Source organism: Lithobates pipiens, unplaced genomic scaffold (genome assembly GCF_037356315.1).
Source record: "Lithobates pipiens isolate NorthernLeopardFrog02 unplaced genomic scaffold, aLitPip1_a1.2 Scaffold_25, whole genome shotgun sequence".
Classification (NCBI taxonomy): domain Eukaryota; kingdom Metazoa; phylum Chordata; class Amphibia; order Anura; family Ranidae; genus Lithobates; species Lithobates pipiens.
Window position 1 is genome coordinate 37,349,137 of NW_027507787.1, and position 23,728 is coordinate 37,372,864.

General features: G+C 44.3%; 1 protein-coding gene across 2 annotated transcripts in view; it reads right to left on the minus strand.

Annotated features, from left to right (window-relative positions):
* Nucleotides 1–23,728, minus strand: part of HERC4 (HECT and RLD domain containing E3 ubiquitin protein ligase 4) — a 107,416-nt gene that overhangs the window by 29,777 nt on the left and 53,911 nt on the right. The window contains exons 14-20 of one of the 2 annotated variants that reach the window (XM_077454253.1): nucleotides 19,074–19,246; nucleotides 15,752–15,871; nucleotides 10,973–10,996; nucleotides 9,899–9,997; nucleotides 7,937–8,104; nucleotides 7,716–7,859; nucleotides 3,675–3,841 (exon numbers count right to left, since the gene is read on the minus strand). In XM_077454253.1, coding sequence (XP_077310379.1) covers nucleotides 3,675–3,841; nucleotides 7,716–7,859; nucleotides 7,937–8,104; nucleotides 9,899–9,997; nucleotides 10,973–10,996; nucleotides 15,752–15,871; nucleotides 19,074–19,246 — 895 coding nt within the window. The remainder of the gene's footprint in view (nucleotides 1–3,674; nucleotides 3,842–7,715; nucleotides 7,860–7,936; nucleotides 8,105–9,898; nucleotides 9,998–10,972; nucleotides 10,997–15,751; nucleotides 15,872–19,073; nucleotides 19,247–23,728) is intronic. The other variant, XM_077454254.1, reaches the window with a different exon arrangement.

The window sequence follows — 23,728 nt, forward strand, 5'->3', positions numbered from 1 at the left end:
ACTGGTGAAAAAACTGAGATGCTCCCGGTATGGGAAGGGTTATATAGGGAGGCAACTTCCTGTTTAGGGTGTGCCAGTGTCCAGCACCTGAAGGTGGACTATAACCCACATAGTAATTACTATGGCTTTGTGTCCCATGATGTATGATTAAAGAAATTGCTGCTCTGAGTTTGGAAAGAAGAATGGACAAAAATTTCATGTTCTAGATGTGCAAAGCTGGTACACACATACAGTGAAGGAAAAAAGTATTTGATCCCCTGCTGGATTTGTACATTTGCCCACTGACAAAAAAATTATTAGTCTATAATTTTAATGGTAGGTTTATTTTACCATCGAGAGACAGAATAACAAACAAAAATATCCAGAAAAACGCATTTAAAAAAGTTATAAATGGATTTGCATTTTAAATGAGTGAAATAAGTATTTGACCCCCTACACAAAACATGACTTAGTACTTGGTGACAAAACCCTTGTTGGCAATCACAGAGGTCAGACATTTCTAGTAGTTGGCCACCAGGTTTGCACACATCTTAGGAGGGAATTTTGTCCCACTCCTCTTTGCAGAGCCTCTCCAAGTCCTTAAGATTTTGAGGCCGACGTTTGGTAACTCGAACCTTCAGGTCCCTCCACATATTTTCTATGGGATTAAGGTCTGGAGACTGGCTAGGCCACTCCAAGAACTTAATGTGCTGCCTCTTGAGCCACTCGTTTGTTGCCTTGGCTGTGTGTTTTTGGTCCATGTCATGCTGGAATAACCATCCACGACCCATTTTCAATGCCTCGGCTGAGGGAAGGAGGTTCTCACCCAAGATTTGACAGTACATGGCCCCGTCCATCATCCCTTACATGCAGTGAAGTTGTCCTGTCCCCTTAGCAGAAAAACACCCCTAAAGCATAATGTTTCCACCTCCACGTTTGGCAGTGGGGATGGGATTCTTGGGGTCATAGGCAGCATTCCTCCTCCTCCAAACATGGCGAGTTGAGTTGATGCCAAAGAGCTTGATTTTTGGTCTCATCTGACTACAACACTTTCACCCAGTTCACCTTTGAATCATTCAGACGGGCCTGTACACGTGCTTTCTCAAGCAGGGGGACCTTGCGGGCGCTGCAGGATTTCAGTTCTTCATGGCGTTGTGTGTTACCAATGGTTTTCTTGGTGACTATGGTGCTAGCTGCCTTGAGATCATGGACAAGATTCTCCCATGTAGTTCTGGGCTGATTCATCATCGTTCTCATGATCATTGAAACTCCACAAGGTGAGACCTTGCACGGAGTCCCAGACTGAGGGGGATTGACAGTTATTTTGTGTTTCTTCCATTTGCGAATAAATTGCAACAACTGTTTTCACCCTCTCATCAAGCTGCTTGGAGATGGTCTTGTATCCCATTCCAGCTTTATATAGATCTACAATCTTGTCCCAGACATCCTTAAAACAGCTCTTTGGACATGGCCATTGTGGAGAGATTGGAATCTAATTGCTTCTGTGGACAGTTGTCTTTTATACAGGTAGCAAGCTGAGATTAGTAGCACTCCCTTTAAGAGAGTGCTCTCAATCTCAGCTTGTTACCTTTATGGAAGACACCTGGGTGCCAAAAATCTTGTCGATTGAAAGGGGATCAAATACTTATTTCACTCATTAAAATGCAAATCAATTCATAACATTTGTGAAATGTGTTTTTCTGGATATTTTTGTTGTTATTCTGTCTCTGTTAACCCTTTCATGACTAAGCCTATTTTTGACATTTGGTGTTTACAAGTTAAAATCCATATTTTTTGCTAGAAAATTACTTGGAACCCCCAGACATCATACATTATATATATATATATATATATATATATATATATATATATATATATATATATAATTTTTTTTATTTTTTTTAGAGACTCTAGAGAATAAAATGGGGATTGTTGCAATATTTTATGTCACACGGTATTTGCGCAGCGGTGCTTTAAACGCAACTTTTTGGGAAAAGGGACACATGAATAAAAAAATAATAATAATAAAATAAAATTAGCCCAATTTTTTTGCATAATGTGAAAGATAATGTTACGCCGCGTAAATAGATACCATATATGTCACACTTTATAATTGCACGCACTCGTGGAATGATGACAAACTACGGTACCTAAAAATCTCAATAGGCGACGCTTTAAAAAAAAATTCCGGTTACCAGGTTAGAGTTACAGAGAATGTCTAGTGCTAGAATTATTGGTCTCGCTCTGACGATAGCGGCGATACCTCACATGTGTGATTTGAACACAGTCTACATATGCGGGCGCGACTTACGTATGAGTTTTCTTTGCTGCGCGAGCTCGCGGGGAGCTTTAAAAAAAATAATTCTTATTTATTTTAAAATTAATAAATTGTTTAAAAAAAATGAATAATAATTTGATCACTTTTATTGCTGTCACAAGGAATGTAAACATCCCTTGTGACAGTAATAGGTGGTGACAGATACTCTTTATGGAGGGATCGGGGGTCTAAAAGACCCCCGATCCCTCCTTTACACTTCAAAGTATTCAGATCTCAGTTTTCAGCGATTCTGAATACTGTATATATTTTTTAATCCGGCGCCATTCGAATAAACGGGAAGCGACGTAATGATGTCGCTTCCGTGTTTACAATTAGGAGACTGGAATGCTTAAGCTTAAGGCTTCATTCCAGTCCCTCCCTAGCCGCCAGAGACATCGGTGCTCCCGATTGAACGGGAGCCCTAGTAAGAGCAGCGGGAGGCCGTCCCCTCCTCCGGCATACCAGTCGAGCAGCTTTCAAGCGCATCGGTTGTTATGGCTGGAAAGCCAAAATCGCCCGCTCTAAAAATCAGCACCGGGACAATGCCTGCAGGTGTGGGCATCATCCCGGTATAACCCCCGGAAGCCTAGTACGTACATCTGCATACGTTCGACGGCAAGGGGTTAAAATAAACCTACCATTAAAATTATAGACTGATCATTTCTTTGTCACTGGGGCAAACGTACAAAATCAGGAAGGGATAAAATACTTTCTACCTCACTGTACCCAAGACTTGCAGCTGTAATTGCAAGGAAAGGTGGTTCTACAAAGCATTGACTCAGGGGGGCTAAATACAAATGCACGCCATACTTTTCACATAATTATTTGTAAAACATTTATCATTTTCATTCCACTTCACAATTATGTGCAACTTTGTGTTGGCCTATCACATAAAATCCCAATAAAATACATTTACCTTTTTGGTTGTAACATGATAAAATGTGGAAAATGTCAAGGGGTATGAATATTTTTTCGAGGCACTGTATATGTTAAGTGGCATATCTCCCTACTCTGATCTCCCATCTGGAAGTTGGAGTTCCTTTTGCTCCATTTTAAATATACATATTAAGGGGATAATGTCCACGCTTTTCTTTTGTGCAGTGTCATTCTGACCACCTATATATAGATATAGTAAAATAAAGTATCCCTTTTGGGGTGGCAATACTGATAAGTGAAATTAGCACAATACTTTTCTGAGGGTAGACTACCATTCACTTCTAATGTTTCTGCTTATTTTTGGCTTTGCCAGGAAACACATGATTTCACTGAGGTTATGAACAGAAGTATGTACTGGATTATGGGGCAGAGCATGAGCCGAACAGAAGTGAAAAACAAGAAAACCAACCTACATGGAATACAAGACCAAGTACTCGCTCACCTTCCAACATCTGGCATTATCTCTTTTAAATCATCCAGTGTAGGTTTCTTTTTCAGCAGCTTCTTATACAAGGCCAGTGGAAAATGAAGATCAACAATTGTAAAGTTGTAAATGGCTAAACCACAAACAACACCAATGAGGTGGAACAAATCACTGTCTTCAAAGGTCTACAACAAAACAAAAAATTAATTATATAATAAATGATATATTTCGTTCTGATCTTAAACTTATTTTTAATGTGCCTACTTAACACATTCCAAAGACAGAATACCGTATATACTCGAGTATAAGCCGAGATTTTCAGCCCCTTTTTTTAGGCTGAAAGTGCCCCCCTCGGCTTATACTCGAGTCACCGCCATCTGCCTACCTGATCAGCGTGTCGTGCAGACAGACGGCGGCCATTCCACTGTTCAAAAGCCGCGCGCCTCCCTGTCTGTGATAGGCGGAACACTCAATTTCCCAGCAGTCAGTGTTCCGCCTATCACGGACATCCTCGTCCGTAGTATGAGGATGAGCGGATGTCCGTGATAGGCGGAACACTGACTGCTGGGAAATTGAGTGTTCCGCCTATCACAGACAGGGAGGCGCAGCTTTTGAACAGTGAAATGGCCGCCGTCTGTCACAGACGAGGAGGAGAGGTGCGGCTTTTGAATCCTGGAATGGCACACGGAGCTGCAGATGGGCACAGAGCTGCAGAAGGACACAGAGGCTGCAGATTGGCACACGGAGGCATGCACAGGACACAGGTAGGCTGCAATGGACACAGGGAGGTACACAGGTATGCAGCTGCAGATGGGCATTGTTGACCCTCTTTTCCACTCTTAAGCTGTAACAGTAGCTGCTGTATGTCTCATCTTTGGCTTATACACGAGTCAATAAGTTTTCCCAGTTTTTTTGTGGTAAATTAGGGGCCTCGGCTTATATTCGAGTCGACCTATACTCGAGTATATACGGTATACAAAAGCAAGTTTGTAATAAAATATATGTATATACAGTATCTCACATAAGTGAGTACACCCCTCACATTTTGGTAAATATTTTATTACATTTTTTCATGTGACAACACTGAAGAAATTACACTTTGCTACAATGTGAAGTAGTGAGTGTACAGCTTGTATAACAGTGTAAATTTGCTGTCCTCTCAAAATAACAACACATAGCCATTAATGTCTAAACCGCTGGCAACAAAAAGGGAGTACACCTCCAAGTGAAAATGTCCAAATTGGGCCCAAATAGCCATTTTCCCTCCCTGGTGTCATGTGACTCAGTGTTAAGATTTCAGGTGTGAATGGGGAGCAGGTGTGTTAAATTTGGTGTTGTCACTCTCTCATACTGGTCACTGGAAGTTCAACATGGCACCTCATGGCAAAGAACTCTCTGAGGATTTGAAAAAAAGAATTGTTGCTCTACATAAAGACCGCCTAGGCTACAAGAAGATTGCCAAGCCCCCGAAACTGAGCTGCAGCATGGTGGCCAAAACTTTGGGAAATAGACATACGAGTGCTGCCAGCATTGCTGCAGAGGTTGAATGGGTGGGGGTCAGCCTGTCAGTGCTTAGACCCTATGCCGTACGCTGCATCAATTTGGTCTGCATTGCTGTCTTCCCAGAAGGAAGCCTCTTCTAAAGATGATGCACAAGAAAGCCCGCAAACAGTCTGCTGAAGACAAGCAGACTAAGGAGATGGATTACTGGAACCATGTTCTGTGGTCTGATGAGACCAAGATAAACTTATTTGGTTCAGATGGTGTCAAGAGTGTGGCGGCAACCAGGTGAGGAGTACAAAGATAAATGTGTCCTGCCTACAATCAAGCATGGTGGTGGGAGTATCATGGTCTGGGGCTGCATGAGTGCTGCCAGCACTGGGGAGCTACAGTTCATTGAGGGAACCATGAATGCCAACATGTACTGTGACATACTGAAACAGAGCACGATACTTTCCCTTCGGAGACTGGGCCGCAGGGCAGTATTCCAACATAATGACCGCAAACACACCTCCAAGACAACCACTGCCTTGCTAAAGAAGCTGAGGGTAGAAGGTGATGGACTGGCAAAGCATGTTTCCAAACCCAAACCCTATCGAGCATCTGTGGGGCATCCTCAAATGGATGGCGGAGGAGCGCAAGGTCTCTAAGCCCTTGTACACACGGTCAGACAGTCCGACCACAAAATCCATCTGATTTCTTCAGACGGATTTCGTCCAAAACTGTCCACATGGTCGGACAAAGTTGTGGGAAAATCCGATCGTTCAGAACATGATGATGTTCATTCATGATGACGGGACTACATTCAGGCTAGTAGCCAATAGCTTTGGTCTTGTAATTTGATCTGAGCATGAGTGGCACTTTGTCCGATCAGAATTCTCTACAAACGATCGGACAAAGTCCGATTGGATCACGTTGATGGAAAATTTTATATTCAGCTCTCAAACTTTGTTGCTCAGCCATTCCAATGGAAAAAAATCCGATGGAGTCCACACACGGTCGTATTATCCGACAACACGGTTCGATCGGACATTTTCAGTCGGAATTTCCGACCGCGTGTAGAAGGGCTAACACCCACCAGCTCCGTGATGTCGTCATGGAGAAGTGGAAGCGGACTCCAGTGGCAAACTGTGAAGCTCTGGTGAACTCCATGCCCAAGAGGGTAAAGCAGTGCTCAAAAATAAAAGGTGGCCACACAAAATGTTGAGTTTGGGCCCAATTTGCAGATTTTCACTTAGGGGGTGCCAGCGGTTTAGACATTAACGGTTGTATGCCAAGTTATTTTGAGGGGACAGCAAACACTGCTATAGAAGCTGTACAGTCACTACATTACATTGTAGCAAAGTGTAATTTCATCAGTGTTGTCACATAAAAAGATATAATAAAATATTAACCAAAATGTGAGGGGTGTACTCACTTTTATAAAATGATACATACATACAGCATCTCACAAAAGTACACATTCCAGTACCCAAATTGTACCAACAGCCTCCTCTACTACAACACAGGCACCACTTCTGTCTTTGGAGCCCAAATCCCAGGCTGTTGTAAAAATTTAGACACTTTGCGCTAGTGGCAAGTGCTGGCCCTCCCTCCTGGTCTTACTGACCAAAAGAAACAAATGGGAACACCATTAGGAAATGTTGAAACTTGCAGGTGACAGCAGACCAGGATTTAGAGCACAAACAGACTACAGAAGAAAGCATTTAGATGTATGTGCGGGCATGCTGGAGCCCATTACAATTTGGGTATGGACAGCTTTATTTTAAATGTCATGCAGGCTGACAATTAGGCCTGACACCCACAGTCTGAACGCCATTTTTATGCGGCCTCAACTGCCAGGTGCATCATGCAGGCAGCTCATTCATATCTACAGGAATGCAGCAGCTGTATGGACACAGCCACTGTGTAGGTGAGCAGCTCCGAAGCTCATTCACAGACTATGGGAGTAAATGAGGCCTTACAGGCTTGAGTGCTTGTTTGAACAAGGCCTTATAGGCTTAAATGTAAGATTTGGGGGAGCCATAAGTGAAGCGTACAGTCGGCCAGACAAGTGAATAGTTGTACAAGTCTATACCACCAGTGCATCTGCATACAGTTATGTATGCAAAAATGATCTCTTTCCTCCACATGAGATGCTCACATGTTCAAGAAATACACTATGTGCAAGTGTGGGTAAATGGCAACGCACAGGATCAGCGTTTACACAAGTACAGCCCTTCACTTGTATGGCCGGCTGTAAGCACTGAGAGTTTTACACTTGAGCACTTTTAACCTGTAAATGTCTGTGTACATAAGGAGCAAAAACCAACAAACCTAAAATAAATATTCTGATTAAAGTACCCACACGTGTACATAAAATAAGTAATTTATGTAACTGTCATATGGCATACTGTCACTAGTGCCCATAAAGAGACCACACACACACACACACACACACACACACACACACACACACACACACACACACAATCAGTAGCCTAATATAACACTTGAGGGATGATCTGTTCATGTAGAACTATCAGCTTAACATCTTAAACATTTTAGATTATTCTGTACCTGGTCAGAAAACCAGATAAGCCTTGAATCTTCATAGTAGCGAAACATCCCGTACTTTGGATCTAGCAGTTCCCTCATGATAAGCAGGAAAAATTCCTTGCGGACACCACCAGCATCAACAGCCTCTTCACCCACAAAAATTACCTAAAGGAAGCAGCAAGAATGTCAGAGTATACAACAAATAATATATTTGTAATTAAAATGATAGTTTCCAACTTTACCTTGAGCGGCTTCTTGTAATCAATATTCTTTGTTTTTCTTAACACCTCCATAGCATCGCCCACTATATTGTCTCTGCGTACTATTAAAATAAGGCATGGGTCCACTGACTCAACCACTGGAAGAAACATGGATGAAAAATTCTGTCTGTGGGCTTGGTCAACAGCCATCTAAGAAAACATGAAGGGAAAAAGTTAGACTTTGCTGTCTTAGTACATAGAGGCTATAGTTCAATCTACGGACACTAAGAAAATTTGTACATGCGTCAGCTAGCCCAGTTCCTGGATTATTTTTCCTATGAATAACCTGCTGGTAATAGTCAACATTATATTGTGACTTCCATATATTTTCTATTTTTGCATACTTGTGAATCAGCAGTAACATTACCGATAGCCATGACCCTGCAATTTTATCTTTTCATTCCATTGTAGTGCAAGTAGGCAAAGCCTACATGAGAGAGGCAACTCTTGTGACAGACCTCACCCAGGACAGGGGCTTTTGGAGGGGACTGCAGGGTGGCTTCTTGCGTACTATGGGCCCTGGCTTTTAAGGGAACACAATTGATTGGGAGGTGTGTGCCTGGGGCACCCTTAGAGTGATCTTGCTTTGGATTCAAGGCTATATCACCCCAATACACACAGACTCTGGGAACTGGAGGTTCCATTTACATATTTGTGGCCTCTATGCCTCAAACCAGCGATGACTAGATGTTAATTAGCTCAAACCACTGGGGTTGCCTAGACCTGCCATCATGCGTTTATTGTAAGTAGGTCTCTCCCATAGTGTGCCTTCTAAGTGTCCTCCCCATTGTTAATTGGATCCCCTATTGTATCTGTCTGTTCTGTCCTCTATGTGTTATACCTGTAATAATGTGCATTGTACAGTACTTTGTATTCAGGGTTGTAGGTGCCAAATGGTCAGGTCACCTAGGCTGGTTTAAGGGCCTAGTTAATTAGCTCATGGTGATTAGATCACTGTCAGCTATTAGTTGCAAGATGTGGATTGGCATATAGTATATGTTGGTTGATCCTTAGTTATGTTAATTACATTCCTGTATACAGTTTCCTTTGCATATGATAATGTAATCAAGCTTTTATCTGATTTTGCATGGTAAATAAATGCTTTGAGAGTTTTCAACAAACAATTTTAGGTTTTTAACCACCCTATACTGTGTACCGACTAGTGACTGGGTGGGCTGCGAGATTTTGTATCGTTCTGTTACCAGGCAAGGGAGACTCAAGGATGGACATACTTCTCTTAAAGTGTTACTAAACCCACAACAATAAAATCAGTCTGTATATGCAGCATAGCATGCTTGCTATACTCAATGTGCCACTTAACCCTCTGCATTGTGTAAAAAGGCTGTTTGAGCCTGTATGCACAGATCCTTCCCTCCCTGCATCTGGGGAAGGCCAGCTAACACAGGCAGAATAGCCGACCTGCACATGCCCAGTTGTGTCTTATGCTGGAGAGCACATTTACTTGTTGATCAAAGCTAGCCAGGTGACACGATATTGACACTACACACCTGGGCGTGTATACAGGCTGAAGTGAAAATCTCCTCCTTTCTAAACTCTCAGCACTGGAGAAACTATTTTACTGTAAAAAGATGATTTATAAACTGTGGTCACTGTGTAGGGGGGCGGATGAACTGCTTTCATATTGCTGCGTAGGCAAGTTCAACAGGTATATGTGGGACAATTAAACACTGCAGCACAGGTTCATGGTTATACTTTAAGCCACAAAAGCTACTGTAACAACCATAGTAACCTCCATAGTAGCAAAATACAAATAAGGATGGAAAATTCCGGCCAGCCCATATGCATTAACTAACTGGGCTTCAAGTAAATGCCTCAAATTCCATGTTGTTTTATGCAACCAGATTCACATTTATCTCTAGCATGAACATAAACCGATTGGCTGTTACAGGCACCACATTTCTCTTTTTGGCTGTAATAGCCTACCTGCATTTGTATGAAGGCATCAGTCTGTAGCAGCGCTGTCTTGGCTTGTGCATCAAACACAAAAGGATATGTGCAAATAGTCAGAGAACCATCTGGCCCCTGTAAAACAAGAGGGAAACTTGGGGTACAGTAGCAATGAATTTGGCTCTCTGAATACATATTGTATACATAAAGACCACACAGGAAAAAAAATGTTTAATCCTCTAACTGCTCAGCATGGATTAATCTGTTTCAAAATGCCTAAATTTGAAATCTCCATTCTGGACAATGCATACAGACATGCAGCTGTTTTGCTATAATATTAAAGTGGTTGTAAACGCATTAAGGTGAAAAACCTTGAGGCTTAAGGAGGACCTTCTGTGCCATTGGCTCCCACTGCGGTCAATCATATCAAGTGACACAGGAGCGGTTGAGGCGGGGTTGAGTCCCGCTGTCTGTGTCAAGGGACGCAGTAGCGGAACTCCGGAGCGTGCCCGCAGGAGTGCCCCCATGGGAAGCGGCTTTCCTCGGGGACGAAGGCTGATGAAGAGGAGGGGCCTTGAGCACCATCAGGGCACCCCAGAAGAAGAGAAGAGGAAGCTACTCTGTGCAAAACGATTGCAAGTATAGGCATGTTTGTTATTTTTACTAAATAAAAAAATAAATGGAGGGTTTACAAACCCTTTAAGGTACTGTAAAAAAAAATCCTAAATAATGAATATAACACAACTCTTAATAGATTAAAACATGTAACCATGTGGAAATAAAAATGTGCTATTTAAGTGTATATAATAATAAGAAACAAAAAAGTTTAGCTGATTGATTGTGCACAGAAAAGTGTAATGTTGAGACTAGAATTCTGAGGTTTTGGCAGCATTGTCCTTTAATACACAAGATACCATATGCTCAAACTTTTATATAGGATCCAACAATACCCACCCCCAGCCCACCTTTAAGGGGAAAGATGTAATGCAGCTGACAGAGGGTGGAACAATGCTAGCATGTGACTTGTTGCTGGTGCAAAGGATGCTGGAAAGAAGAGGACGGGTTGCATGGATATGGCAGGGGACATGGAAAAAAAAAGCCTATTCTTACCTCTGGTAATTCCTGGTTTACGTCCTGAGGAAAATGCAGTAGTAGGAAAGTGCTTGTTAGTACCCAAATTCCCAATGCAATTTTCATGCAAACTAGCCACAGTTCATTTCCATCAAACAACTAAATCTGGGGATCTACAATTTTGTGCACCATTAGAAATATATATAATACACATGTAGTGATCTGTCTTTTTTCTGGTGCTAGACTCTTATCCAGCTCTTAAAAAGGTTATAAGTGCTGCAACAAGGGTTACCATACCCTGTGCTGCAGCAATCTGGCAAGCATTACTGCATTACTCTCACACAAAGCAGTGGTCCAGTTATCCCACGCTCCCCCCATCCTGAACTGTGCATTAATAAACAGTGCTGCTCAAACAGCGAGGATGCAGTCGATTGGTGCACTATCCCTTGGAGAACAGGTAAGGGGGTTTACTGCAGGAAAACCTGGGCTCATGCTGTATGGGAGAAAGCCATGGACCAAAGGGCATTTCAACCTTTGCTGCAGCATTTACCAATTAAACTAAGGGTAGAAGATCGGTTTTATTACTGTATTCACATTACAGTAATAAATCATGAGGGTTCAACAGGGCTTTAAAAACAAAATATAGCAGCTTTCAAAAATTAAATATACGGACAATCAGCACAACCAGACCACGGTAAAGCATTCAGATAAAGTAACATTTAGGATGGGTTTATTCCCTTTACAAGTTGAGTTTCACCAGACGGCACAACTCCTTGTTTTGTTTTTAGAAGTCTGGGTGGAGTGAAGCAAGGATTCTCGTATCCCTGGTTGGGTCTTCACCTCTCAACCCCTTCCTCCCCAAGACTGCCCTAGTCATGATAGCTGGCAAGCAACTGTGGCACAAACCTCCCATTTCCAGTCTGCATTCTCTATATAAAATCCTATGCAGCATTTGCTATAGTGCTGGTGACAGAAAAATACTGTGGCATGCAGTAGCCTCCTTAGAAATATATGAAAAAGACAATCCAGACAGCAAAGCCAAATTTTATCTCACAGCCATCTGCTGTCATGGCGACATACTGGGGTGGGAGTAAACACCCAACCAGAGTGGTGTTTTGCAGTAAAGACCCAGCATGGTATTAAACATTTTGTGCAACCTCACTTTATGCTTCCAGACATTTTTTTCTAATAAAAAATAAAATAAAAATGTAGACACTAATCCAGCAAAAGCATAAATATTAAGATGCTTAGGTAATGAAAATAAAAAATAAAAAGGGAAGAGGATTAGTTCAGGTTGACACTGCTCTGACATGAAAGTCCTGTGACTTCCGATCCAACTTTGCCCTGCAACTTCAGTCCAATTTGGTCTGATTTAATGTGACTTTTTACACTCTATGGCACTGAAGTCGTAAAGCTGGACCAAAGTAGCGCAGGAACTTTTTCTAAAGTCAGAGCGACTTGAATTGGATCAGTTAAGACGGCTCTCATAGGGAAACATTTCATTTTCCAAGTCATGCGACTTGTGCTCTCACAAGTCAGATCCCCTGTCGCACCAGTGTGAACCGGGCCTTAAAACCTAAATCCAAATTTTTTTTTATGAGCAATGCAAAAATAAATATAGATATGTGATCAAAAAAAATAAATAAATTATCCCACATAAGTCCATACACCCAATAAAAGAGAAAAAAACCTGGCACCACGATGTCTCAAAAATAAAACATTTGATTTTATTAGATCCATCCATTAAACGGAATCAATACCCATAATTATTGATGGGTTTCAGGCTCTTACATAGTCCTTGCTCATAATGACTAGAGACATCGTGGTGCTGGATTTTTTTCTCTTTTTACTGGACGTTTGAGAGCCTGAGTACTGGGGCTATCCAAGCACGAGTCTCTATCTCACCCTGTTTATCTTTAAGGGTTATTTTGGGGTAGCAGCACGATTTCTGGAGATATAAATCCATACACGTTAGTTCACCAAGTTCAAATGTGAAACACTGACACCAGAATCTTCAACAGTGCTCTTCACTCCCACTCCACAGCACCCTAGTGAACAACATGGAGGCTTACCAGAAAGCCATGACACCCTGCATTAGAGTGGTCAAAATAGGCCTGATGTCATAAAACCTCCACAGCTTTCATCCTCCTCACTCCGTAAAAGGTAACAGGTCTCATCCAAATCTGGTATATGTATGATAAATAGAAGAGCTAAAATCTCACAATAGTGTGAATCTGAAAATATACTTTATTATAAAACGAATTAAAAATACTCACAATTAAACCACAGTAACTGAGCTGTATAGAAAACCACTTTGGGGATACAGTGATGCACTTCCGGTTGCAAAATCACATCACGACGTACTGCTCTGTCCTACACGTTTTGTCACAAATTACATCAATGGGGGCTCTCTGAGTAGGGTTGAGCAGTACACTGATGTCCTATCTCCTCCGCAAGTGCATTACCATGTCTCGAATTGGGATTTCCTATACAGAGTGGCATGGAGTGAGAGTAAAGAACACTGCTCTGTTCACATTTTGGTGTCACAGTGTTTCACATTTCAACTTGGACTTTCGTATATGGACTTATGTTGTATAATCTTTACTTTTTAATCACTTACACCAATGGTTCTCAACGTGGGGTTTGAAACTCCCTCAGGGGGCGAATGACGATTTGCCAGGGGTTACTGAATCCTGAGCTGTTCCTGAATCCCGCTCCACTCTTGAGCCTGTGGCCGCCCAGATGGGCTGTTCCTGGAGCCCACGGCCGCACACTCAGCCTCTTTGCAGCTGCCCATTAAGTTCACGGCATGGCTGGGGGGCAGAGACTAGAGGTCAGCTGACTGGTGAGGAATGTGAATTGGGAGGGGCTGGAGGAGACCCCATCTCCTGATTTCAGCATAGGTGTCACTGCTGCGATACACCACAAAGTCAAAGACACAGTGAAGCCAGAGACACAGTGAGTAACACTACCTGTGATTATACTTGCCATTAAAAATCCCAACTACAGTTCTCAGATCAGCAGATTACCTTGATCAAGAGCACCCAAGTTGGCTGATCAGAACCCCTGCCAGCACTGCCACCGATCCTAACTCCCCCTGCCAGCACTGCCACTGATCCCATTCTCCCCCACCCCCCACCAAGGAGTAAGAGAAGGAATAAAAATAGAGAATACACAGAACCGAGAGGAAAAGAGGGGGAGGAACAAAGAAAAAGGGGAGAGAAAGAATAAGAGAAAGAACAAGAAATACAGCTAGGGAGAGGGGAGAGGGGATAGGGAACCCCCCCCCCCCCCAAAAAAAAAAAAACAATTAATTAGGATAGCGAGAAATCAACGGGAAAGAAAGGAGAAGAGAAAGAGTGGTACACCCTAAACTATACCAAAAGGGATTTTAATACTGTACGAGTGGAAGGGACTCAGGGAGTGCTAAATGTCAGTGGGTTAGGGGCAAAAATGAGTCTTGCCTTGGGTGCTGACAACCCATGCAAAGAAAATAATTTTACTGTTAGGGGTCTCCACAACTTGGAAAATTTTATCAAGGGGTCACAGCACTAGCAAGGTTGAGAACCACTGAACTACACAAATTGATGTGGTTTTCACATTATGTTTATTTATTTTTGGGTCACTCAAAACAAAAACCCACTGGGGTTCAGAATTATTCCTGCACTTTTTAGTCATTACCTAAGCATCTTAATATGTATGCTTTTGTTGGATTAGAGCTACACTTTTTTTTAATTTAACATTTTAATATGAGATATCACATATTGTGTAAGCAGCTTTTCACTTTCATCAATTTTTTTTGCCGATCACAAGCATGGTTTCATTTCAAGCTTTGTATTTTAACTCTTTTTTTTGTTATTTTAATCAAACATGCAATTTTATACAAGAAGCTATGAAGACATTTCTTAAAGTGGTTGTTAACCCACTTCTATAACATTATATAAGCCCCTCTGCATTCTAATAAGAAGTGCTCTGGTCTGCGTTTCATTTAAAAAAAGCCTCCTTTACCTTGTTTCACAGGGGTTCCCCAATCACGTTACTGCCCATATCACCTCTCTGCCCAGCTGACAAATGCAACGGGTGGGGCAGAGATCCCCCCGCTGACGTCTGCAAAGGCTCGAGGAGGAGGAAATAGACAGAGCCGACCATCACGTGATTGAGGGGAACCGCTGTGATATATGGTAAAGGAGGCATTTAAAAAAAAAAAAAAGCACACAGACAGGAGCACTTGTTAATAGGGCTTATGTAACGTTTTAAAAGTTATGAGAGCAGCAGGACCGGGGGGGCCGACACGGACACAGGGGCTGACAGGCAGGAAGGGGAGGGGGGGAGGAGGACAGAGGAGCACATAGGAGGACAGGAGGGCTGCGGATGACAAAGGCATGTAACCTGACCACTGTGTCAGTGCTCAGAAGCCATAACACCATGGTCAATTTACAGAGGGGAGGGTATAGCCAGGCAGGACCAGCCAGGTATTACAGGTGTTGCAGGGGACAAAATGACACAGCACAAGCATTGTGCTCTATTACATGCTTTAAAAGGGACAGATTATTTTTTTTTGGGTTAGCAAACGCTTTAAGACCCAAAAAAGGACAGTAGGCCTTCATCTGAGACAACTATAGCAAACCACCTCAGCCTACCAGGAAGCTCTTACTTTGCCATACAAAAAAAAAAAAAAAACACCAATAGTCTCGGCATTAAATTATCACCAAATGTCAGGAAGCAAGAGTACTATAGACTAAGAATACATATACTCCAAAAATACAGATAAGAGCATTTGCCTAGTAAAAATAATAAAACATGAGGCACCATACTTACCAGACCAAGCGCCCGTTGCTGGATCCAATTCACATAATCATTCCGAATATCAACAAAGTCTTGTATTTCATGGATGTAGAACTTATCATAAGGGATGATCTGTGATGATTTCTCATTTACCTGAAGATAGATAACGATATGCAATTACCATTTGGAATATTAATGTTATCCTTTTGGGCAGGAAGGGTTAGCCTTCAGCGCAGAGAATCCTGGGGCTAGAGATGTCTCAGGCGGTTCAGCAGGGACCGGCCGAGAGTCGAATCATGTATGGGCAAGCGGAATGTACCCAAGTTGATCGATCAACTTTGGTACAATCAGCCTATTGGATTTTACATGCAATTATTGCTAGCCTGGGAGAAAAACTGCTCTGCGGGATGGTTTCCCCATCAAAATTTACTGTGTTGATGGGGGAATTCAGTGGCTTTCTTTCCTGCACCCGATGATTGCAGGAAAGAAAATCGCTCCATCTATGGCTGGCTTTGGTTTGAGGTCTCTGGTTTTTAGGAGGATAGAGGGTAAAGGCCCCAGACATTGTATTTTGAAAGCAGCATTTGCTGTTCTCCATATACAGTGCCTTGAAAAAGTATTCATACCCCTAGACATTTTCCAATTTTTTTTATGTTACAACCAAAAACGTACATGTATTTTATTGTGTTTTTATGCGGTAGACCAACACAAGGTGGCAGATCCACCTTGCTCTGCAATTACAGCTGCAAGTCTTTTCAGGGATGTCTATACCAGCTTTGCACATCTAGAGTGACATTTTTGCCCATTCTTCTTTGCAAAATAACTCAAGCTCTGTCAGATTGGATAGAGAGAGTCTAAACAGCAATTTTCAAGTCTTGCCACAGATTCTCAATTGGATTTAGGTCTGGACTTGTCAGAAACCATGAAATCAGCCCGAGACAGAAGTACAGTTAAATTAATTACACTTGTTTAATAATAAAAATAAAAAGAACAAAACGTAGTCAAAAACATAGCCGAAGTTCAGTAACTGGAATGAATAGTCTGGCAAGCCAGAAGTCAGGGATCAAAGTAGTGGAACAGCAAGCAGGATCTGGAGCCAGAAGGGATGTCAGCAAAGCCAGTCTTTAAACAGGAAAGCAGAAGGTAGTTTCTTGTGATGTGACCAAGGCAAAGGCAGAGCTCCTCTGGACAGGACTGCTCAGCAGGAACATCAACAGTTAAGTAACTGTGTAGAGAGATGGGAGCTGGCAATTAGCCCACAGCTGAGCGGCTGCCAGCTCAGAGAAGGAAGGGCTGAGCCCAGCCCTAACAGGACTTTCAATAGGCCATTCTAGCGCATGAATATGCTTTGATCTAAACCATTCCATTGTAGCTCTGGCTGTATATTTAGGGTCGTTGCCCTGCTGGAAGGTGAACCTCCGGCTTCAGTCTCAAGTCTTTTGCAGACTTTAATAGGTTTTCTTCTAAGATTGCCCTGTATTTGGCTCCATCCACCTTCCCATTAACTCTGACCAGCTTCCCTGTCCCTGCTAAAGAAAAGCATCCCCACAACATGATGCCACCATGTTTGACAGCGAGGGGGGTGTGTTCAGGGTGATGTGCAGTGTTAGTTTTCTGCCACACATAGAACTTTGCTTTAACCACTTCTGGACTGCCCACCATCGTTATAAATTAGTACTTTGAAGAGGAATATTGTTGTTATGGCAGCAACTAGCTGCCATAATCCCAGTATCCTCTTCAGCGGGTGGTCCGCTTCAAGATAAAAAGTGGTCTCTGTGGCAGATTCGTCGCAAGATCACTTAACCACGGTGGGAGAGGCCCCCCCACCCACCACGCTCTGGTGCCCTCCTCCGCTTCATGGATCCGTCGGTACTGGTGCAGGCAATCGGATCCTTTCCCTAGCCTGACATGGAGACAAGTGAGGGAAGCGAAGTCAAAACGTCTTAAACGTGATATTTTTTTTTTTAAATGACAATTTGTTTTCTTTTTTATTGCATTTTAGTGTAAATGTGAGATCGGAGGTGTTTTTGACCCCAGATCTCATATTTAAGAGGTCCTGTCATGCTTTTTTTTCTATTACAAGGGATGTTTAAATTCCTTGTAATAAGAATAAAAGTGACACTTTTTTAAAAAAAAGAACCGTATAAAAACAAAAAGGTAAAAAAGAAGAAAACGCGCCCTGTCCCGCAGGGCTCACGTGCAGACGCGAACACATATGTGAGTAGCGCCCATATATGAAAACGGTATTCTAACCACACATTTGAGGTATTGCTGCGATCGGTAGAGTGAGAGCAATAATTCTAGCCCTAGATCTCCTCTAACTCAAAACATGCAACCTGTAGAACTATTTAAATGTCGCCTATGGATATTTTTGGATAAGTGTTTGTCGCCATTACACGAGCGGGCGCAATTTTGAAGCGCAACATGTTGGGTATCAATTTACCAAAAAGTGCACATATACACTAAGATATATATATATATATATATATATATATATATATCCCCTCCCACTACTGGGAGTACCTCAGTTTTGTAGCAAAGCAATACATGTGTATACCAAAGAAGGGAGGGATTTCTGTGTCCTGTGATGTGCTTCAAAGAAAAGGATTTTACAGGTAAGCTGCATTAAAAATCCTATTTTCTTATCAGACATCACGGGACAAAGAGCCATAGTAGTTACTATGTGGGATGTCCCATAGCAATGCCAACTGAAGGGAGGGAGACGCAACAAAAGTAGGGCAATAAGAGACTAGAGGACTTATACTGCAGCCCGCAGTACACTGCACCCAAAGGCAATCTCCTTGTGACCTTTTACATCTACTTGATAGAATCTAGTGAAAGTATGGACTGAAGACCAAGTTGCGGCGCCATTTTTTAAAGTAAAACCTGAAAATTAAAACAGACAAGGCTGAAAATTACACTGACAAGGGGACAACGATGGACAAGGCAGCAATGATGGACAAGGTTGCATGACAAAGCTGCATATGACACTGACAAGGGCGCAGTGATGGACAAGGCTGCATGACAAGGCTGCATATGACACTGCCAAGGCTGCAAATGACACTGCCAAGGCTGCAAATGACACTGCCAAGGCTGCAAATGACACTGCCAAGGCTGTAGATGGACGCTGATAAGGCTGTAGATGGACGCGGATAAGGCTGTAGATGGACGCGGATAAGGCTGTAGATGGACGCGGATAAGGCTGTAGATGGACGCGGATAAGGCTGCACTGATGGGCACTTAAATGTATTTTTTTTTCCTTAAAATCCCCTCCTAAACTTGGGATGCGTGGTATACGCAGATAAATAAGGTACTTTATTATCAAAATACAGAGATATAAAAGGCCCATACATACCCTATGCAGGATCTCCAAAATTTGGAAGGCTGTATTCAGAAATGTGTTAAAAACCCTTCTTTCAGTAAATGGGATTCCAATTTTTGTTAGTTTCAAGAGATGTAAAACAACATCCTTAAAAAGCTGTACTTGCAGCATGAACTTAGGGGGTTCGAGTCCAGACCACCAGTTTTCTGTAAAAAGAAACAATACACATTTCAAATTTGAGAACTTTGAAGCACAGAGAACTATACAATTCTAAATGAAGAATTCTTACAGTGACAATTATAAGCAATAATGCAGTGGATTGGCACCAAAGGGTGTTTACTGTAAAGTGAGCTCTTCAAAATCTCACAAACAATTCAACACTGAACACAAACTAAAAACTCGTGACATCTAGTAGTGCAGCAGTCACATTCAACGAGACTTGGTTTGTAATGCTAAAAACATTTTGTAGCTTCCCTAAACCTGGAAATTCAGTTGAATGTGGCCAATTACTATCAGATGTACCTTGACCTGGATAAATGAGAACCTTCACATACAAGCCCACTACAGGTTTCCAGTATGTCACAGAATGCATGCAGTGGAGGGCTAAAGTGTCCCTGCAAGCACTCGACTGGTCAGAAGGGTTGGATATCTATTTCCCTCTCAGCTCGCTGTGGTTCCTTCCACTGGATCCTAGGTCTTGTACCAACATCTGATTTGTCTGAGGTAGTTTCAAGTATTTATTTAGTATCCCCAATGACAATCTATAACCCATTCCACTGAATAAGAGCTATTAGGCCGATGTTACATGGGTGATTCTGCAGCTAGTGACAACTTGCCAGTGGGGGTTTCATGCTGTAGAGCATGGGTCTTCAAACTATGGCCCTCTAGCTGTTCAGGAACTACAATTCCCATCATGCCTAGTCATGTCTGTGAATGTCAGAGTTTTACAATGCCTCATGGGATGTGTAGTTTTGCGATCCCTGCTGTAGAGTCTTTGGCTCACCTCTGCAGAATCGCTCCCTCACTGGCCCTGAACACTGCCAAAGCATTTTCTCTCAACCAAGTTGAGAAATCCAACTGTCACAGGTCAAAAAAATGCACCAAATGAAAAATCGTTAGAAGTACAGAGTCTTATTTGTAAAAAACAGTAACACTGTTCAAGGTCAATCTGCTCACTAAGATACAACACACATCCTGCTCCAGGGTAAGCCCAACTTGTCACGTTAGAAGGAATCCAGATGGCTGCACTCTAAGCTCACAGTGTAGCCGCCAAGATTCCTTCTCCTATACAAACTCTTTATTGTTCAACTGGCAGGGCAAAGGACAGCCAACACATTTCAGGGGTACACAATCCCCTTCATCGGGGCTGGGTGAAATGGCAGACAAGTGAGACCAGGAGGAGGGGCCAGCAGACATAGGAGTGGGCATGGCAGGAATCTTCTATGGAAGGTAGGGCAAAGAGTGCTGTATCATGTCTGACTGTATGTGGTTATTATAAAAGTCTGCTGCATGTATATCTTGAACACCCGAGGAATACTATAGATGGGAGATGGGCACACCGATGGGGATATTTCCCCACAAGGGACACTGATGGGACAACTCCATAAAGGACACCTGCTCCGTGGGGACATTTGCACCACAAGGGATGCCGATGGCGACACCTGCTCCACGGGGACACGCCGATGGCGACACCTGCTCCACGGGGACACGCCGATGGCGACACCTGCTCCACGGGGACACGCCGATGGCGACACCTGCTCCACGGGGACACGCCGATGGCGACACCTGCTCCACGGGGACACGCCGATGGCGACACCTGCTCCACGGGGACACGCCGATGGCGACACCTGCTCCACGGGGACACGCCGATGGCGACACCTGCCCCACGGGGACACGCCGATGGCGACACCTGCCCCACGGGGACACGCCGATGGGGAAACCTGCCCCACGGGGACACGCCGATGGGGAAACCTGCCCCACGGGGACACGCCGATGGGGAAACCTGCCCCACGGGGACACGCCGATGGGGAAACCTGCCCCACGGGGACACGCCGATGGGGAAACCTGCCCCACGGGGACACGCCGATGGGGAAACCTGCCCCACGGGGACACGCCGATGGGGAAACCTGCCCCACGGGGACACGCCGATGGGGAAACCTGCCCCACGGGGACACGCCGATGGGGAAACCTGCCCCACGGGGACACGCCGATGGGGAAACCTGCCCCACGGGGACACGCCGATGGGGAAACCTGCCCCACGGGGACACGCCGATGGGGAAACCTGCCCCACGGGGACACGCCGATGGGGAAACCTGCCCCACGGGGACACGCCGATGGGGAAACCTGCCCCACGGGGACACGCCGATGGGGAAACCTGCCCCACGGGGACACGCCGATGGGGAAACCTGCCCCACGGGGACACGCCGATGGGGAAACCTGCCCCACGGGGACACGCCGATGGGGAAACCTGCCCCACGGGGACACGCCGATGGGGAAACCTGCCCCACGGGGACACGCCGATGGGGAAACCTGCCCCACGGGGACACGCCGATGGGGAAACCTGCCCCACGGGGACACACCGATGGGGAAACCTGCCCCACGGGGACACACCGATGGGGAAACCTGCCCCACGGGGACACACCGATGGGGAAACCTGCCCCACGGGGACACACCGATGGGGAAACCTGCCCCACGGGGACACACCGATGGGGACACCTGCCCCACGGGGACACACCGATGGGGACACCTGCCCCACGGGGACACACCGATGGGGACACCTGATATAAGGGGTACTGTGATGGGGGCACCCAAGCTATGGAGGCACCCTGGTGGGGACAAACGCTTACCCCGACTTGTTCAAGCCCCGACTTGTTCATGCCTCCGACTTAGTTGGGGTAGGCGGAACACTTTGCTGGGGGTGGGTCAGCCCGACACTTGACCTTTGACCTCTGGGGACACGCCTCCTGACCTTTGACCTTTGGGGGAGGTCCCTATTCTAATCCCTGAGTCCTAACCTTGTTCTTCTAGGGGAAACCCTAATCCTAAACCCTAACCCCAACCCCCTAACCCCCCTAACCCTAACCCCCCTAACCCCAACCCCCTAACCCCAACCCCCTAACCCCAACCCCTTAGTGATGGGGAAACCTGCCCCATGGGGACACACTGATGGGGAAACCTGCCCCATGGGGACACTGATGGGGAAACTTGCCCCATGGGGACACACTGATGGGGACACCTGATATAAGGGGTACTGTGATGGGGGCACCCAAGCTATGGAGGCACCCTGGTGGGGACACCTGCTCAATGAGGACACTGATAGGAACACCTGCTCTATGGGGACACTCTAATAGGTAAACCTGATGTAAGGAGTACTGTGATGGGGACACCTGATCCATGGGGGCACTTTGATGGGAGCACCTGATCCATGGAGGCATTCTGATGGGGTCATCTGATATAAAGGGGTACTCTGATGGGGGAACCTGATCTACGGAGCACTCTGATGGGAATAAATGGATGTTAGAGGGCACACTGATGGGCAAATCTGATCTACGGGAACACTTTGATAGGAACAAATGATGCTAGAAGGCACACTGATGGGGGGACCAGATGTAAAGGGACACTCTGATGGGGATACTGTTGAAATGATACGGAAATTGTATGTTTCTCATTTTTCAAGACATACAATGACTACAATCTTTCCTAATCATTGCACAATTTTGAGATTTGGACCTTGGATGGGAGAACATTTTAGTGACATGATCTCCTTGAATTTATATTCAATACTCCTGCTCTATTCACTAATGGAGCGGAAATAAAGTTTATGCCATATGGGGGTGGGAGGTTGCATTGGGTGAAGGGGGTAACAGGAGGACAGTTGGGGAGGGGCACCAAAATGCATCTTCACCTGAGCAGACAAAAATCCTTGCACCGGCCCTGTCAGTGCTGGTGTTCACAGTACAAGTAGCAAGCTGTGCTACAACATTGCAATCTCATAGAGAGTGTCAGGCAGTCTTAAGAAAAAAAAAAAGAAAAGGAAGCACAACCTAGCACAATAAACCTTTTATTATACCGACATAAACAAAGGTTGCACTCACATGATTCCAGAGTATTGTGCATCCATAATGTGTCCACAAGATGTAAAGCAGCCCATTTCCAAACTAAACTATGCCCAAGCACCAGCAGAAACACTGTTGTGTAGCTTATACTCTCACAGGCACCACAGCCTCGGTGAGAAGAGCGGGGGAGGAAGGAAGCAGAACACTAACCACACCTGCGGCTTCTCCAGTGGCTTGTACTAGACAAGTGCTGAGACAGAAGGGGGAAAACCATTTGAGAAAAGAGGGCATACCTCCAAAAACACGTTGTGTGATCTCAACAACTTATTATGCTCCTTGGACACATAGACAGGATCCTTGACAGTCTCTTCCTGCTGTCCCGGCGCTGGGGTGGCTGTGAGAGTATAAGCTGCACAACAGTGTTTTCCGTTGGCGCTCTGGCTTAGTTCAGTTTGGAGATAGGCTGCTGTACATCTTGTGGCTCGCTGTGGACACATTATGGATGCACAACTGTGTTTTTTTTATGCCAGTATAATAAAAGGTTTATTGCTTTAGATTGTGCTTCCTTCTCTTTTGTTTTTTTTGTACAGATTGTTTGCAAGTCCTTGTTCAGACAGTTAGGGACAGCTGCAC